General features: G+C 39.0%; 1 protein-coding gene across 3 annotated transcripts in view; it reads left to right on the forward strand.

The window, feature by feature from the left end:
- ZFYVE26 (zinc finger FYVE-type containing 26) overlaps nt 1-17,118 on the forward strand; it is a 46,951-nt gene that overhangs the window by 16,896 nt on the left and 12,937 nt on the right. For all 3 annotated transcript variants that reach the window (XM_027894045.1, XM_027894046.1, XM_027894047.1), the window contains 18 exons: nt 271-469; nt 844-1,107; nt 1,290-1,409; nt 1,661-1,825; nt 2,707-2,934; nt 4,315-4,420; nt 5,076-5,812; nt 6,321-6,517; nt 7,368-7,472; nt 8,064-8,186; nt 8,336-8,512; nt 9,661-9,907; nt 11,016-11,114; nt 12,756-12,913; nt 13,817-13,986; nt 15,283-15,311; nt 16,642-16,763; nt 16,847-17,067. In XM_027894045.1, coding sequence (XP_027749846.1) covers nt 271-469; nt 844-1,107; nt 1,290-1,409; nt 1,661-1,825; nt 2,707-2,934; nt 4,315-4,420; nt 5,076-5,812; nt 6,321-6,517; nt 7,368-7,472; nt 8,064-8,186; nt 8,336-8,512; nt 9,661-9,907; nt 11,016-11,114; nt 12,756-12,913; nt 13,817-13,986; nt 15,283-15,311; nt 16,642-16,763; nt 16,847-17,067 — 3,467 coding nt within the window. The remainder of the gene's footprint in view (nt 1-270; nt 470-843; nt 1,108-1,289; nt 1,410-1,660; nt 1,826-2,706; nt 2,935-4,314; nt 4,421-5,075; nt 5,813-6,320; nt 6,518-7,367; nt 7,473-8,063; nt 8,187-8,335; nt 8,513-9,660; nt 9,908-11,015; nt 11,115-12,755; nt 12,914-13,816; nt 13,987-15,282; nt 15,312-16,641; nt 16,764-16,846; nt 17,068-17,118) is intronic.

Below are 17,118 nucleotides of genomic sequence, written 5' to 3' on the forward strand. Positions count from 1 at the left end.
ATGGAAATTAATTCAACACTAGCCCTGCAGTAAATAATAGCTGAGCTTTATAAAAATAATTGAAAAATGTCTACTTTTTCTGGTACTTAAAACTCTCTAGAAAAAAAACCCCACCATTTCAGCCTGTTCTGAAATGTCTGTGGGGACATTTTTCAGTTAAAGTACCTGGTTTATTTTATTCCTTCATCTCTAACACCCACTAAAGCTTTTTGACCTTTGAAAACTTCTTTTGGCATGCTCTGTAATTACGTCTATTGTTATTTTTGAAAGGTGGCTTTGATGTTTAATCTGGATACTTCCCCTTGCTATGGTGAATTAGTTTTCATGGAGCGCTACCAAGAGGCGGTACGAGAAATGGCAAGAGTGGAGCACAATATTGAGAATCAAGTATCAGATGGCACTGGAGGCATCAGGAAATCTGGCAGTGGCCGTTCAACTCTGCAAGCTATTGGGAATGCAGCAGCAGCTGGTAAGGATGGGGCTTTTTGAGTTGTTCTCATACAAGGTGAGGGAGAAGGGGAAAGCAGGAGAAAGCAATTTAAATTAATTTGAATAGTAACATTAAATTAATTTAAATATTAAATTAATTTAAATACTTTCAAAATAAGTACAGTGTTTGTTCAGAAGAGTATATACTGGTTCTTTGAGTCAAAAGGAGACTAAGGATGCTGAAACTCGCTGTTGATGTCAAATTAGTTGTATCCATTGTATGGTAATTGGTCCATGAAGCAAGCCACCTATGGAATTATTTTCTGTAAGCATTAAAAAAATAGTTACCCATGAGAGGATCTGAGATAATTATGCTGTTTAATTAATGATTGTGTATTTTGATGACACGTGTAGGTATGGTATTTTATTCCATCTCGGATGTTACTGATAAATTGCTTGCAACTTCTGGAAGTCTTGCCCCTACTCTCCAAGAAAACTTCTGGATCAGGAACATCCATCTGGAGCATACTGATCCTCTGCGGGAAACCCTTGAGGACCTCAGTCCTTCAGCAATGGCAGCGTTTGACCTAGCTTGTACTCAGTGCCATCTTTGGAAGACATGCAAACAGCTTTTGGAGACAGCAGAAAGAAGACTGTACAACAGCCTGGAAACTCGGGGTAGGCTTTTGATTTTTGTGTTTATCAGCGTGGGCCTGGGAAGAGAAAGTGTCTCCCTATGTTGCATCGTTTGTGCCAACACCTGAGTTTTAGTTAAATCTCATTTTGTACTTTCATGTCAACTTCTCCTTTTTCCACTCTTAACTTTAACTTTATCTGCCTTTGCACAATGACTGTTCCAGGCCACCGACCTGACTTCGTATTAGTGCACTCTGAAGGTGTAAAGGGTTTCCCAGCAGTTCTCCAGCAAATAAGTAAAGTTCTCAACTATTCCTGCACATCACAAGGTCAATCCAAACCAGGTAGTATGCTTTGCTGATAAGGCTCTCTGCTGAAATGTTCTTAAATCAAATTTTTGCCTTCTGTTGCAATGGAAATTCGAACTTTCCATTTTTTAGCTTAGCATTTAAAACAAAAAACAGAGCGGGGAGATGACCCAAGCTCAATTCTGAATAAACTGAAATGCTTTGAATTTGTTGTATCATAATACAGTTTTGGTTCTGTGGGCCTTTTTCTGTGCAAAACATATTTCTTTCTTTGTTACTCTTTGTAGAGTTCTCAGATGAGAAAATAGGGAGTCATTTTCGATGCAGTATTGTAGACCTTCTGCAAGCTTGCTACCCTGCCTTGACTGAAGAAAGTATTACTAATGAAATTGTTGTATCACAAAATCTGGATCAAATCCTAAAAGCACTGACATCTGTTGAATGTTCTATGGGTGAGTTATTTTTGTGATCATGAAGACTGATACATGGCCCTAAATTTTTCTGTGGCCTTTCCAGGCAACAATAAATCTAGAAGTAATGCTCTTTGACATGTGCATGAATATATATTTTAAAAATCATAAATGAAAAGTGTAACATTTGTCTGTAATTCTTATATTCTGGGCATTAGTTTTCAAAGCTAAAGTTCTGAAATTGTCAGAGAAGTTATTATTTGTCCTATTTCTCTTCAGTCCTAGCAAGGAATTCTTTAAATGTATTTTAATACAGCAACTTATAGATAAATAGGTGTATCCTTACTGTTGTTTTTTCTTCTTTTTCTTAATAAGAAAATGGAGATAAACTTACAAAACCTTTATAATATCATAATACCTTCTAATTTTCATAGAGCTTTCATAAAACTTTTCAGAAGAAGTCTTCCACAGCTCTCTTCACTATATAGTACTGGTGGGTTTTTTCCATTGTTTTTCTCCCATTTACCAAATTTTTAAGTGGCTTTTTGATATTTTTAAAATATTTAAAGAGCAAAAATTTAAGTGAGCTCTAAGAGCTAAGTGTTGTGGAGCACAAGGACTGGTCAACCCTTGTGTTTTAGAATAAGTGTTAACAACACAGAACTAGATATATTTTGGATCTGCCTTAGTATATTTCTAACTTGTCAGAGTCATGGTTACCAATTTAGATGAACTACAGATTTATTCTGCTGTGAAAACTTCTCTGGCTTTCAATTAAATTATTATGTCTGTTTTGAGTTCTGTAATTGCAGAGAGGAAATTAGCCTAAAGCATTTCTCTCTCTTTCTCCCCAGCCTCACACCCCCCTTCTTCTTGGCATTTAATTCTTGAATCTTGAATGTACATCTGTTCTCTTCAACCAGACTCTAAAGGGAACCTTCTTGGCACCTTGGTGGAGCAGGGCTCTCTCAAACCTGCGGAGTTGGAGAAGCACCTGGTTTGGAATCAAACCCAGCTTCTGCTGAGAACTCTTGACCAACATGCCCAAACCATGCCAGAGAGCAACACGCAGACAAATTTTGTGAAGGCCTTCCTTGACTACATCACTACACTGGCTGCTGTTGTGCTACGAAGCCTGAATGCAGATCTAGGTAAGAGGTTTCTACAGAAAAGTCTGAGCTGAGGTGCAGATACCCAGACTGGCCTGATTATGAAAAGTAGTTATGAAAAAATTGTGTTCCTTGCCAAACGTGCTTACTACCTGTGCGTAGTCAGATCTTTTGATTTCCACTGATTATTACATTTTTTAAAGTTTGTTTTTTAACACCTAGGACACCCACAGCTTAGATAAAAATAGCTGATGACAGCAGGAAAATGAGAACAGATTCTGCACTCCATTTAGACAAAGCAAACAAACTCTGACCTCCAAAAATTCTTAGCACTACCCTGTAAGGCGAGATTGATTTTTGTATCCAGTGGATCAGCATAGTATACACTTTACAGCTCCCTTAGAGGCAGCAAGTGCCCTTCTGCTCCACAGAGATAAGCAAAGAATGTGTAGAAGGCCATGCAGAGGTAACCAGGCAGAATTTTTTCATAGAATCAGCAGATAATGGTGGTCCATGAAAAGGAATGCACCATTAGCACTTCAAGCTGTCAGAAGAACAGAACAACTCACAGTGCTAGGAGAACAAATGCTCGTCTGTTTTTTAAAGTTGACAGTAATTGAGCTGCTCTACGGTAAAATACCACAGTACAGATTTCAGAGAATACCTTCCCAAGAGAATAAGGAAAAAGGGTGAAGATATGTTTACAGACATGCTGGTTCAGTTCACATCACTGCCATGCCAATTGTAACTTCTACCCAGACATGATTCAGTCCTCACTGACTAATTTCCAAAGCCAAAAATTGCACAATATTTAAGGGCTGGGTGAGTTTTGGGGAAATTTTATTGTACTGGAAGATAAAAGTTAACTTAGGAGAATATTTTCAGAGTTACTTGATATAACTTGGTAGTGGATATGAATGCTTTTTAGCAATTGTGGCTAGGGTTTCACTCCTTTTGTAAAAGTAACTGTACACCTGTGAATTCCCTCTGCTAACTGGCTTGAATAGAGCATGGTCTCACTAATCTACATCCAGAGACTCCTCAGAAACTAGTTATGCACATTTTTTACCTCTCACCACAAATACATTTTGATGCAAGTTTGAAGTAGAGTTGCTAAACTGTTTGAATCTAGATCTTGCTTAAAGGCACTCCAAAGAATCTCCACTCTGCCTGTTTTGGTAACAGGTCCAGTAAAATGTGAATGAGTGGTGCCACATTTGAGAGGCATATTATAATCACAAATGCCTTGCAATTTACTGTGGATTTTACCACTTTAATGTGAATTTAGACCTCTGTGAATTTAATCAAGTGGTTTCAGATTCATACTCTTAAAATTTGTGTTTCTAAAACAAGAGTTGGTTAGTGTATTAAGCTAAGGTGTTTGTATTATAATAAATATTCTGGTTTGTTTTTTTTTTAAAGATATATCTTCAGAAGTTAAAGTGGGGAACCCTTTCATACTGTTGCAGCAGAGTCCATCTCAACTGCTTTCCCAGCTTGTTTTTGAGAGGCAAGTTCATCCTGACAGGTTGGTGCTTTTCAGATAATATACTTCTGTAGGTTATTTTGGTGTTGTTGACTTTGTACCTCAGACACGATTAAATTCTTCTCTGGCTATTTATCACAGATAGTACAGGTACAACCTGCTGTGTCCCACCACCTCATCACTTGTTGCTGCAAGGATTAGTGTGTAGGGAGGGGCTTAGTCAGTGGCTTCTCCACCAACCTGAAGATTTTTTGGTAGGGAAAAGAGTGGCTCCGTATTTTTAACAATTTCGGTCTGTCGTGAAGTGAGATCGCATTCATGTGGATTTTTTTTAACTGAATGCGTGACAGTTCAGAGGAGTGCACTTGCAGCTTAGCAATGTAATAAAATAAAATAGACCCGTAGGGCTTATTAAGAATACCGGGCATGACTCTTGGCCTGGTTTGCATTAGTAAAAGTCAATGTTTGAGGAGTAAGTTACTTTTCTGTAAAGGAATGTCAGCATAAGCCCTGAGTTATCAATATTGTACTCTATGCAATTTTTTCATACTGAGAAAAAATGAGATGTGTAATCTTTCCCTGTATGTACCTGGGAAGAGTATTAGGGGGCTTGTGTTCTCAAAGCATTTAAAACGTTTATTAAAGTATGTAAGTGTAAATTGTGCTGGGTAAGCCAGTTCTGTTTTCAATCCTACAGACTTTCTTCTCTCCTGGCTAAAGAAGAGTTGAACTTGAATGTGCAGCAGGTTATTGTTAACTGTTGCTGTGAACATCTGTCCTTGTGCAGTGCAAGGCAAAACAGACAGGCAAAGTCTCTTCTGACAAACATCAGCAACTTGGCACTCCACTGTGCCTCCCAGTGCCTGCCAGATGTTGAAATACCTATTCACAATTCTGCAGTGACCTCTGAGGATATCTCCACTCAGACCCCATCCTCTCTGAATGACTTGAGCCAGCACACACTGACTGCCTCCTCCCTGGACTTCCTGAAGTCTCAGTCGAAACTAATGGCCACAGTGGCATGTCTGAGTGCATCTAACATACAGAAAATTCACAAATCAAGTTTGTCTTGGATGGAGTTTCGGGGCAAACGGGAGGTGCCCTTAGGTTTGGAACAGATTTCCAGGGAGTGTGAGGCATTGTTGAACAAGTTCCCAATACTGGAACGGTTTTTTTTGGCTATGATCGAGCCCTTTCAGAATCAAGAGGAAGGTAGCAGTTTGGCTACTGTATTCTCTGGCAAGATATACATATCTCTGGTTCTGCTGGGATTACATTCCACTACAGCTGTTAAAGTATTAGCAGAAGTCTTTGAACAAGCTCTCGTTGCAAAGGAGTGGGACAGGGCTCTGAAGGTCTTGGATCTGTATAGTCAGGATGTGGAGGAAGTGGCCAATGTGAAGGATGCTGTGCTGAGCTGTGCAGCTGCTGAAGGTAAGAAGGATTAAGTCAGACTTTTTTTTTCCTTCGTCTCTTTTCTTTTTAATGAAGAATCCAGCCTGGATCAGGAGGTAGAAACTAAAGTAGTGGTCCTTGGGCAAATCTAGAGAGAGACCTATATCATTTTCCTTCCTTGGTCCTGAATTTTCTTTCTCTGATGGTGTACTTTCTGTTTTGCAAATGCGCAAATCCTGGCCAATTTAGTACAAGAGAACTGGAATGCATCTGTGGTGTTATTTTTATGTGAAGAGCTGAATACATCAGGAGACAGTGATCATTGTACTGTTAATGCAACATCTCTTACAACAGTGTCATTGTCATGCATGGATGATGTGTTCTGTGAAAGGAGGTGCCTTTTTGGAGTCTGAATAGTAAGTATGACTCTTAACTAGATTTTTCAGCCCCGTACTGTTTTGGTTGTGTGATCCAGCAAGGAGAGGGATTTATTATTTTCCAAATCATAGAAACTGAATTTCAAACTAGTGTTTTGTTTCCTCCACAGATAAGGATGGTTGGCAATACTTGTTCCCAGTAAAAAATGCGGTGTTGAGAAGTAGGCTGGCCCTGCGCTGTCTGGACAAATGGCCCCTTGATGCCTGTTTGGAAATCCTAGCTTATTGCATCTCTGACCAGGGTGTAACCAATGAACTGAAAGCCAGTCTGCAGAGCAGGAAGAAAGAGCTTCAAGTTTATCAAAAGGTACAAAGTCATTCTGCAAGTAACCACTGAGATAAAAGAGGCAGCAGGATAAGCTTGCCCTCTGAAAAGTTTTAGCTCTTTGTTTGTTTTAGAACATGATATTTTTTCAGGTCTTTCATCCAAAACAGTTCATGTTAAGTAATGTGGTATCCCATTAACACTTGGCTTTTGTCTTCCATAACTTTCCTACTCTCCCATTAGGATTCAGATCTGCAAATGTGTTTAGATGTAAACATTTATGTGAGTCTGCTTGTTTTGCAAAGTATTTGTTTTTTCATTGTATAAAAATGCTACAACCTCTGGAAGCTTTCCATGGCAACTCATCATTTTATAAGAGAGGTGCAGTTGGTGTACAAGACTAGTGGTCCAATGAATGAGTTTGTGTTGCAGTCAGTTCTTCTCACTGCAGGGTAGTGCAGATACAAAAGTTGAGTCAGACAGGCTGGCCTGGAGTTCAGCATGGACTGAGAAGCCAAACAGAGCAAAAAAAGGAGTCATCCTTGCTGAGCTCTGTCTGGTTCTGCTGACGGCTCAGTTGTCTCTCTGTTAGTACCAGCTATGTCTGCAGTATATGTGTACTTTTACATCCATAATTATTACCTTCTAATATTTCAAAAAATTTCCCTTATAAATGTGCTTTGTAGATTCATACCTCTGAGAAAATTAAATAGTTTATTTTGGAGTGCAAGGGCATTTCATCATCCCTGAAAGATCAACGTGGGTCTCCTTTTTGACTTTTTCTTTCTATGAAGCAGCTCTTGAAGTGATCAGCTCAGCTGGTTTCATAGGGTATTGATTGCTGTAGATTAAGCTTTTAAAATTCGTGCTACTCTAATATTAACTTTTTCAGATTTTGAATGTGCAAAATGAACCATTGTGGAATGACTGGCAGGATCTGAAAAAAGCCTGCAGTGATGACCCCCAGACTGTCATGAATATCATTCTGAAAGCAAAGGTTAGGCATCATTAAGTGAATTTTGTTGGGTTAGAATGCATTAAACTTGAAGTAGATAAATTCATTGAAATAGCATCTTAAAACATGGATCAGTGGAGATTACCTTGGGAGGAAGGATTTCTTTGCTCAGTTCTGTGCTACAGATACAAATACAGATCCGTGTTTAATGTCAAGATTTACATGTACTTAATAATGCTTAAGTTATAACTCTGAGATAAAACCTGTTATTTTCTTTTACAATTTTGAAGATTTTAAAATAGTGTTACTGTGGGCATAATACAGCCTTGATTATTAGGTAAATGCTAACACTGCAAATCTGACTGGCTTTAAAAGTGTCTCTCTAAAAAACCAACTTGCTTATCATGAGATGAGAAGGTATTTTCAATGCATGCTGTGTCTGACAAAATTGGCTATCATCTCCTCCTCCTTGTCAATGTAATTATTTCCTTTTTGCATGTGGTGGAGGAGTCTAAGCTATAGAATTTCTTGGAGTTGATCAGAACTCTGGGAGAAACAGCTGTATCAGGAAGGGCAAAGTTTGTCCTTTTATTTTTTACCTTTTTATTTTTATTTTTATTTTTAATTCGTTAGGATTACGAGTTGTGTGAGGAATGGGGACACTTGTATCCTGTCCCAAGAGAAGACCTGATCAACCTGCGCCGTGAGCACCTTCTCCACTTACTGGAGATGGGAGACATGGAAAAAGCATTGCAGGTAATAGTAAGACTTTCTCAGCCTTATATCCACAGGCCAGATAAGTCGACAGCTGTTTTCCTTGTCTTCTTTGTGTGTGTTTTCATGGTCTTTTTGGTTGCCTTCCAGGAATGTTGTAGAGTTTCACTGTATTTTGTTTGCTTTTGTAGCTTTTGCAAAGAATTGAAGACCCTGGTATTTGCCTTGCCATCAGTGAACAGTCCCTTGACCAGCATCCAAACTTGGCAGCCTGTCACTTCTTGGCTGATTACCTCACAGCTCACTTCTACGCCAGTTTGACAACAGCACGCCGCAATGAAATCCAGGCACTCTACATAGGATCCAAGGTAAGTAACACTCTCGCACTGTGGGATTAATGGCAGTATAGAATTGTATAAGTAATTTTATAATGCATAATATTGGCATAATATAAAAAGTTTGTAGATATTACCAGAGCATTCTCACAATATTAGGTCTAAGATCCTGAGTCTCAGGATCCAAAGGAATGTTAGAGATGCCTTAAAACTTCTCTTCCCCTTCTCCATCTTTGCAGTTCCATGTTATGAGGTGGTTCTAACTCCCAGTACGAACAGAGCAGTCTTGTGTTTGAGTTGTAGGGAGTAGAGGAACACACAGGCTAAAAGAGAGTAGGATGGAATAAAAATAAAATTGTGTTGTTTATCAGAACAGTTGCTATCTTTGTCCCAAGTGAAGAAAAAAGTATCCTCAACTTACACTCTGTGTCAGTAACACCAGGTGTCCTACATATGCCCACCTGTATGGTGGTCTTTGACACTTCATGTTTCTCCCAAGTGCCTTCCAGAGGCAGACAGTATTACTCATTGGTCTTTACAAGTTCTGTGCTTAGCCTGGGAATAGATGCATTAGTCACTACATTACCTTAGTTGAATGCTTTACATGTAAACAAAATATAGGGTAATGTCTGTTTTGCTGTAGGACTATAAATAGCAACTTGCTCCAGTGTGTGCCATAACAGTATTCTGCTGGGCTTCCTGTGTCCTTACTTGTTCCTTTTGAAGACATGATTTCATTTGAAAAGTGTTCATATTAACTGTCCATCTAGACAAGAATTGCTCTTATTTTCTCTTCTTAACATTTTGTCAAATGATGGAAGGATAAGGATGGGGCTAATATGCTTTTTTATAAGCTTATTTTAGTAAGAGAATATGCTGTACTCTGCTACAGCATACTTGTCACAAGGTCACAAAAGGTTTTCCACTCTTCAATATCCTCTGAAATGAGGCAGTGTTTTGTAGAATAGAAAGTGGAAACTAAGTAATTTCTGCAAATCCACTCAATAATTTATAAGAGAAGTAGGAATGGGTTTGAGAAGTCCTACCTCCTGTTTTTTAGGCCTCCAGCTGTTATTCCATTCTCTGCATAAGCTACTGTGCTAGTTTCTTGTCTTTAATCTCACAGAAACACAGGTTTGAAGGTGTATAATTTTGTCCTACACTTTTTTCTTGTGTCTCAGGTGCTGTTGACTCTGCCTGAGCTCTCCCGTGTTAACTACTTCCACCTCTCTTCAAGGCCACTGCTCATGCTGGAACAGCTCCTCATGAATATGAAGGTGGACTGGGTAGCTGTCGCTGTGCAGACACTGCACCAGCTCTTGGCTGGGCAGGAAATTGGTTTTACTGTAGAAGACATTAACAATTTGCTTTCCAAGTATGCAGAAAAAGCTCTCAACTTCCCTTTCACATTAAAAGAAAAGAGATCAGGTGACTGTCTATCAGAATGCTTGTTTTCATTTTGGAAAGAAGGGCCAATATTCCCCCAGAATCATTTCAGCAATCATGCCATAATATTTTTAGATGAGTGCCTCCAGTCTCCCTCTAGCCCAGATCGTGTTCTTCAAGTCTTTGCCTTTCTTATACGTAGATATTTTCAAGGACCAACAGCTTCAAATGTTTATTGGATTTTTCCTCTGTTGCTCCTTTTTGGGGTTTTCTATTCTATTATTGCATAATACTGATCAATTTTATTTTATTCCTCTTAAAAGAAAAGTCACTGATGTCTTAAGGAGTTGTAAAACCTGCACCCAACTGCATCTTCCCTCAAGTAGAATGGGGATTGAATCTTCTGTGGTATTTTCTCCTACCACAGTCCTATTCCTTTTTCTTGTATGGAAGATTTTAAACTTGTAATTCTGTTTGACATTCTCAATATGGTTCTCCTTCCTGGTTTGCCAATCCCTTTTCATACTGGTTGTCTTTGGTTCTCCTGCATTTGGCTCCTATTAAGGTTTTAGAATTGGAACAGCAGAGGGTGCTGCAGATCCAGTCCAGTGCTTTAAGTGTCACTGTATTAAAAAGGATGTGTACCTGTCTACAGATAGGTACCAACTTGCATTATGCCAGTTTCTGAATGTTGACTTCATTTTGTGATTTAAAGATGCAGCTCTTTCTAACGTAAAAGCATCAGACTTAACTAATTTTTCCTACCAAATGACCTATAACTTTGGAAGTATGTATGTTCCTTCTACTGCAATGTGAAGCATTTTTTGCCATGAGTATCTCGTGTCAACCAATTGTTTTTACATCTGATATTTTTTCTCTGCTGCATTATTCCTGTACCCATCAGTACTCCATTGCTTTGATAAAGATCCCTTGCTTTGTTTTTTAAGTAATTGAAATTTATATAGTTTTGCATTAACTGCTGTGGGCTCATTTGCATGAAAACAGTAATTTTTAATTACATGAGTAGTCATGTTTTGTGCTGACATTCTTATGTACTCCTGTGAATGGATTCCTCTAATCTTGAAAACAGGTAGATGTATTGGCCAGTATTGTCCTAATTTTTTTTTCCCCTTTCTTCCTATTGTCCTAGATTCTCTGATACGTATCCAAGAAAGTCTCAATCAGGTATTGGATTCTGAAGCGTCGTCTAAATCGGGATCATCGGAACTATCTCCTGTCAGCTTTACTGGTAAGATAAAGACCTTGGTGCCTGTCATGGTTTGACCTCAGCAGCACCCAAGTATCACACAGCTGCTCACTCACTCAAGTGGAATGTGAAGGAGAATTGGAAGAGAGGAAAACCTGTGGGTTGAGATAAGGACAGTTTAATAACTGAAATTAAGTAAAATACAATAACAATAATGATGAAGATGCTACTGATGAAAAGGGATATAAGAAATAGAGAGGAATAAACCCCAAGAAAAACAGATGCTGCCAAATACAATTGCTAACCAATGCCCAGCCCATTCCCCAGCAGCGAACAGCCCCTCACAGCAAATTTTCCCCAGTTCATATACTGGGCACGTTGTTCTAGGGTCCTTGAATTTACTTTTTTTCTAGGATCCCTCTTGTGACCTGAGGAAAATAGCACACCTTGTTTTTTATGAGAGGCTTCACTCACAGTTCTTATACACAAATAAATAGAAACTTAAACAATTTAAGCCAAAACAACTGAAGAATATTTGTAGCTAGGAAACAACCACAAATTATTCTATAGGTTCTGTTCAGCATCTAATGCAAGAGGTGCTCTCGTTGTAAGAGATGCAAAGTCGGTGCTTCTGGAGAAAGGCTAGCAAAGAATATCCTCAGACCTCCAGGGCTGATCTTTTTCAGCAAGTGATGGTCCTGAATTAGAACTGCACAGTGATATCCTGATCTACAGTTGAGGGTGTCTGAACTATTTCCTTGTCTGTATCCTGAACTGAAGACTCTTCTTGCCTACATGAAGTGACAGCAGTGTCTTGGGTTGGGCTGTGTACCTCTTCCTTTTTTTTTTTGTAGTGGTCAGCTTAGTATCTGTATGCTGTTACAAAATTTGAATTCATTGTTGTCCTTAAATGTTTCTTTGCAACGTGGTATCTACTTAGAGGAGCGTGAATTAGCTTTAGTGGAATGGACATTTTTTTCTCTTTTGGTTTAATATTCATGTACACAGAGGGTGGCTTGTAGGGCTACAATGACATGTTGCACTTTTTAATTAGCCTCTCGTGTAACTGACTCATATGAACTAAAAGCTTCTAAACTTGATTCAGTGAGTATTTAACTGTCAAGGTCAAAGATCCCAAAGGCCAAAGGCTTAACCTCTTGCCTGTCTGAACTGATTTCTTCACAGTAGATTGAAAAGACCAGAATAGAGAGGGATGTGCTGTTGCTAGCCATACCACATCTCTCCTGAGATTACAAAGGAAACTCTTAGTCTTCAGGAATGTCAACACTGGGTATACTTCAGATTCTATTTTATGCTATATTCTTTTTTGGTATCAAGTGACCGTGGTGGTTTTTTTCTTCCAACTCTTAAGTCCTTGCTTGTGATACTAAAACAGATGTTGACAAGTTGTTTTCTCTGATTGTTATGGTAAAGGTCTCTTAATAAGTATGTAGTCTTGCTTATCTGTATTGAAGCACTGTAAGTTTACAATCTTAGATTAAAGCATATATGTTGCCTACACAATGTTGCACTGCCATGCCTAGCTGAAAGATAATGGTAGTCATTTTGTGAGCCAGAAAAATCTTATAGCCTCAGTAAGTCTGCAGTGTTTTCTGGCACTCAAGACTCCATCAAACAGCTTAAATCCCATTCCATGTTTTTCTTGGCCTGGCTCATTTTCAGGTGTAACCATATCTGCAAGTCCCAGAGACAAAAGTCTGCAGCAGAATTTGTTTCCTCAAGAATTTGTGCCTCCTGAGAAGCCACCACCAAAGCAGCAGTGGATACCTGATGACACTGAAACAATATGTATGGTTTGCAAAACTGAACGCTTTACTATGGTAAGGCACAAAACCAAAGTCCAGACAATCCTAGAACTGTGACCTTAATATGAACACTTCCTCATAATCTGTCTCTTAAGAGACACTGGCTACTTTAGGCAAGTTTTTTTGCATCACCATAGGCCTGACATGATTGACAGTCTTTTGATATTTAACGACTGGTTTCAATTTAGTGTAGTTGAGGAGACTGGCAGCAGTTAGCTCCTTGTAGAGTTCTGTGAAATGATAGAGCCTAAAGAGGATCTAGTCATCAGAGAGAAGACAACTATGAGATCTCAAAAATGTGTAACAACAGCAGTATTAATATTTCAAAAGGCTGTCTAGTTGACTGTGCTGGCCAGAAATACTGTGATCATAATAAAATTCAGATTACCAATATAGAAAATTAAATCTTTACTCTTGATTATACTTTTCTAAAATGTACTGTTTCAGAGTATTTGAGCAACTGCATTGGTGCGCTAAGGGAGAAGATTATTTTTAATTTTGTAAGCAGTCTGTTATCTTCTACTGCTTATAAACAGTACTGTTTTCTCAAAGTATCTGTTGCTTCTGAATTTTGAAACAATGAAGATGGTGTCAGAAAAACAGTCTACAGCTTTCTAACTTTTCCAAGAGATGATCTGATTGTGATAAAAATTGGAACAATTTAAATAATGGAAAGCCCAAGACTGCAGCAAATGTATTTTAAATACTGGCCTTTGGGTTTTGTTTTTTTTTCTTTGCCATGCCCTCTTTGAAAATAAATTGTAATAGGGAGAATCAATCACTGTGTAGTTCTGAAAAGCCTTATCCTGCATGTGTTTCCTCTCTTCAGATGGAGTAAGTTTACTCAGGAGTGGAGACAGATACAGGAGAGGACTTCAGTAAATCTTTTGTGGCTCATCCATGACCCCTTTTGCTTAGTTTAACAGGCGCCATCACTGCAGACGCTGTGGGAGGCTGGTGTGCAGCTCTTGCTCCACCAAGAAAATGGCAGTAGAAGCTTGCAGAGAAAATCTGTCTCGTGTGTGTGATCAGTGCTATGGCTACTACAACAGAGAAAGTCCGCCTGGCTTGGTGGAAGATACAGGCAGGTGAGTCCTTCTGCTCTAGTTCTCCTCAATTACATATACACAGCAGAGTACATGAATGGAATGAGAGAGACATAAGCATTTGTTTTATCTGGATAATATAATAACATCAGTTTTTTTTAGCCTCCAGCTGTTGGGATTTCCAGGTTTAAGAGGTATGGGGATGTTCCTTATGCCTCAGTTTACTTTTCACATTAGAAAGGACACTGGAGAGCAAGGCAAGAATTGAATTCTTTACGCATCAATTAGTTATTAATGTAAGAATTGAATGCTTTGATGCAAAACATAGTCAGTGCATACTGCTACAGTGTGACAAAGTTTCTTGTGGTATACTCTGTTCCTGGATTAACATTGCATGTTGACTAGCTCTGCTGAATATATCAGTGTTTTAGTGTTATTCCATAATCCCTTGATTTTGACTCCTTGAACCCCTGGGGATTAAAAAGCAAGTTCATGATTAGATAGGCTTTGAAACTGCCTTTATTAAAACAGACAGCTGTAATGACATATTTTCATGAGAATTGGACTGAAATTTGTTGTGTTTATGTAGGCCAGCTGCTGAGAAGTGCAGCTGAAAACAGTTTTACTCTCTGGGACCTTGAGCAGACTTGACAGGGTCACAGAGTAAGATTTATTCTTTCCAGCCAAGCTTTCAGGTGCATTTTGTCTTTTCCTAGCAAGCCTGCAGATAGCAGTATCCACTATGACTGTATCAACAGACTCCCTAGGAAAGAGCAATACTGTGCATGTTTGAAGAGGAACCTGTGAAAAAACAAGCAGTCGCTTCTAGCTGAACCAGTTTGCATCAGAACAGTTGCTTATGCTGCCAGATTAGGTCAGCAGAGCCTAACAGAGCTTGAATGCCACCTGTCATGTTTTAATTCATTAATACCTGGGTTTTTTATACTCACCATATTTGTATATCAAAACCAGCTACATCTTAAGGACAGAGACTTGGATGCCAAAAACTTGATTTTAGCTCTGACACATCCTGGTACTGTGCAGTTCTCCCTCTTGGTGTCTGCTTTTTTATGATGTGTGCAACTGTAGTACTATTCCTACAGAAGGTCACAAAAACCAATTACTTAGTGCAGTTGAAATACAACAATGCAGAGGCAGGATCTCAGATTTCCAGACAGAAGGGGTAGTGGCGGGGCAGTGGGTTGGAGAGGTCAGGGAGGAATAGATTTTTACACAACAGTGTTCTGAAAAGGCTAGCCACGGTGATGTCTTTTAAAACTATGTTTCCCTCAGTGTGCTGAAGTAGGCATGATGGTTCTTTCTGTCATTTTATTACAGCAGAAAAGAAGATCAGGACCGAGTGGAAGGTAAGGAATGGAGTAATGTTAAACCTCTGGTTTTTTTAAGGCTCCTCATTAGCAGTTAGAAACTGGAAGCTGATACATCTAGAAATACCTAGTTACAGCTGAAGGGTGATCACAACTTCAGTTACATAATATCACTGATCATTTTTGCATGTACATGCTGACATGAGCATTCCAAACTTCTGTAAATTGAGGTTTAGCAGAGATGTCTGAGTCAATATTGGCTGGGTGTAGAAGAAATGAACTGAAAAACAGCAGTTGGAGAATGCACTTTGCATTCTAGAAAGAGTCAGAGGCTGTGGTATGAGTAGGAATTAATTATCCCACTACAGAGCTGTGCTGAGTGGTTCTCTTTTTACAAACCATGACAGTACAATTCTGAATATTACTGCAGTGTGCTGTGGTGGTTTATACCCCATGCTGGCAGCACAGAATGAGGCCCCTCTCATTGGTCTGGTTGTGTCCTGAGTTCCATTTCCTCTGCTGGTTGTGTGAATATAGTAATTTTTCTTTGGTGTCTGTTTCCACATCTAATATCATAAAGCTTCAGGAATAATAACAAAATTTAATTGACTTTTTCTCTGCCATACCAGAAGGTATTTACTGTTTGTAACTTGTTCTGGTGTGGATCTCACCTACACTCAGATGACAGACAGTATTTGATTTGAAGCTATCTGGGTTATGAATTTCAAAAGAGATATTTCCTTAATCTGCAGGAAGGAAAACGACTTTTCACAGAAATTAAACGTCTTGAATCGTTTGGTCAAAATTCCAATTTTCTGCAGTACTATTTTATATGAAAATCTAACATTAGAAGTTAGACCATCTTCTCACAATCTTTTGCCTTAAAGCTCCTGGATTATATGTTCAAATAACCTGAATTATAGAAGATAAAAGCAGTTTTAAGTCAATTTAGCCTTTCTCTTACAACTGGTTTTTCTGTTTCCCTTTGGAGCAAAAAACCCACAGCTCTCATATTTCCACTTGCCTTCTCAGAAGTATTTAGTGAGCTGTGTGAGGAAAGGCTAAAGAGGGGAGTTTCCTGTGCTTGATGCCCAGTAGGAGTTGGATAATCACTTGAAAATGTGTCACAGGAACCAGGTTTTGGTAACAGTTACAGTAAATTCAGATACAATTTGGCAGCCTGATGAGGAATGGAAATATTTCTGTAATCTGTGTGCTGGACATGTGATGCTGGTAGGAAGTGACACAATAAGAGGGTTATAGATAACTGTTGCAGGAGAGTGTAGGGATACTCTGCATTATGTATCCTTAGGAAGGTTTCTTGCTTCTTGTACAAGGATTTTACCAGGTGTTTTAATTTTTGCTGCAGAAACTTCTAATAATGAATATTCCACAGTGGTGCGAACACCCAAGGCAACGGAGCTTGAGTGGATTTTTTCCCTGAATGAAGAGGAGAATGAAATTGTACGCAGTGAATTTTATTATGAACAGGTGAGAAAAAGAGTGCAGTATAAGCAGTTCCCTGGAGAACTACCTTGATACCTACATTTATCTGTCTTTCCTCAAATTGTCAGGCTCCCAGCTCTTCCTTGTGCATTGCCATCCTTAGCCTGCACAGTGACAGCATAGTGTGTGGCCACCAACTGATAGAACACTGCTGCAAGTTGTCCCAGGGGCTCACTAACCCTGAGGTGGATGCTGGTCTCCTTATGGACATCATGAAACAATTGCTCTTCAGTGCCAAAATGATGTTTGTAAAGGCTGGAAGGAGCCAGGATCTAGCACTCTGTGACAGGTGACTTAATCAGTTGTTCACTAGGATGTATTGAGGTACTGTTGAGAGCCA

This window comes from Empidonax traillii, unplaced genomic scaffold (genome assembly GCF_003031625.1).
Source record: "Empidonax traillii isolate 1590-97213 ecotype Southwest subspecies unplaced genomic scaffold, ASM303162v1 scaffold415:size763157, whole genome shotgun sequence".
NCBI lineage: Eukaryota > Metazoa > Chordata > Aves > Passeriformes > Tyrannidae > Empidonax > Empidonax traillii.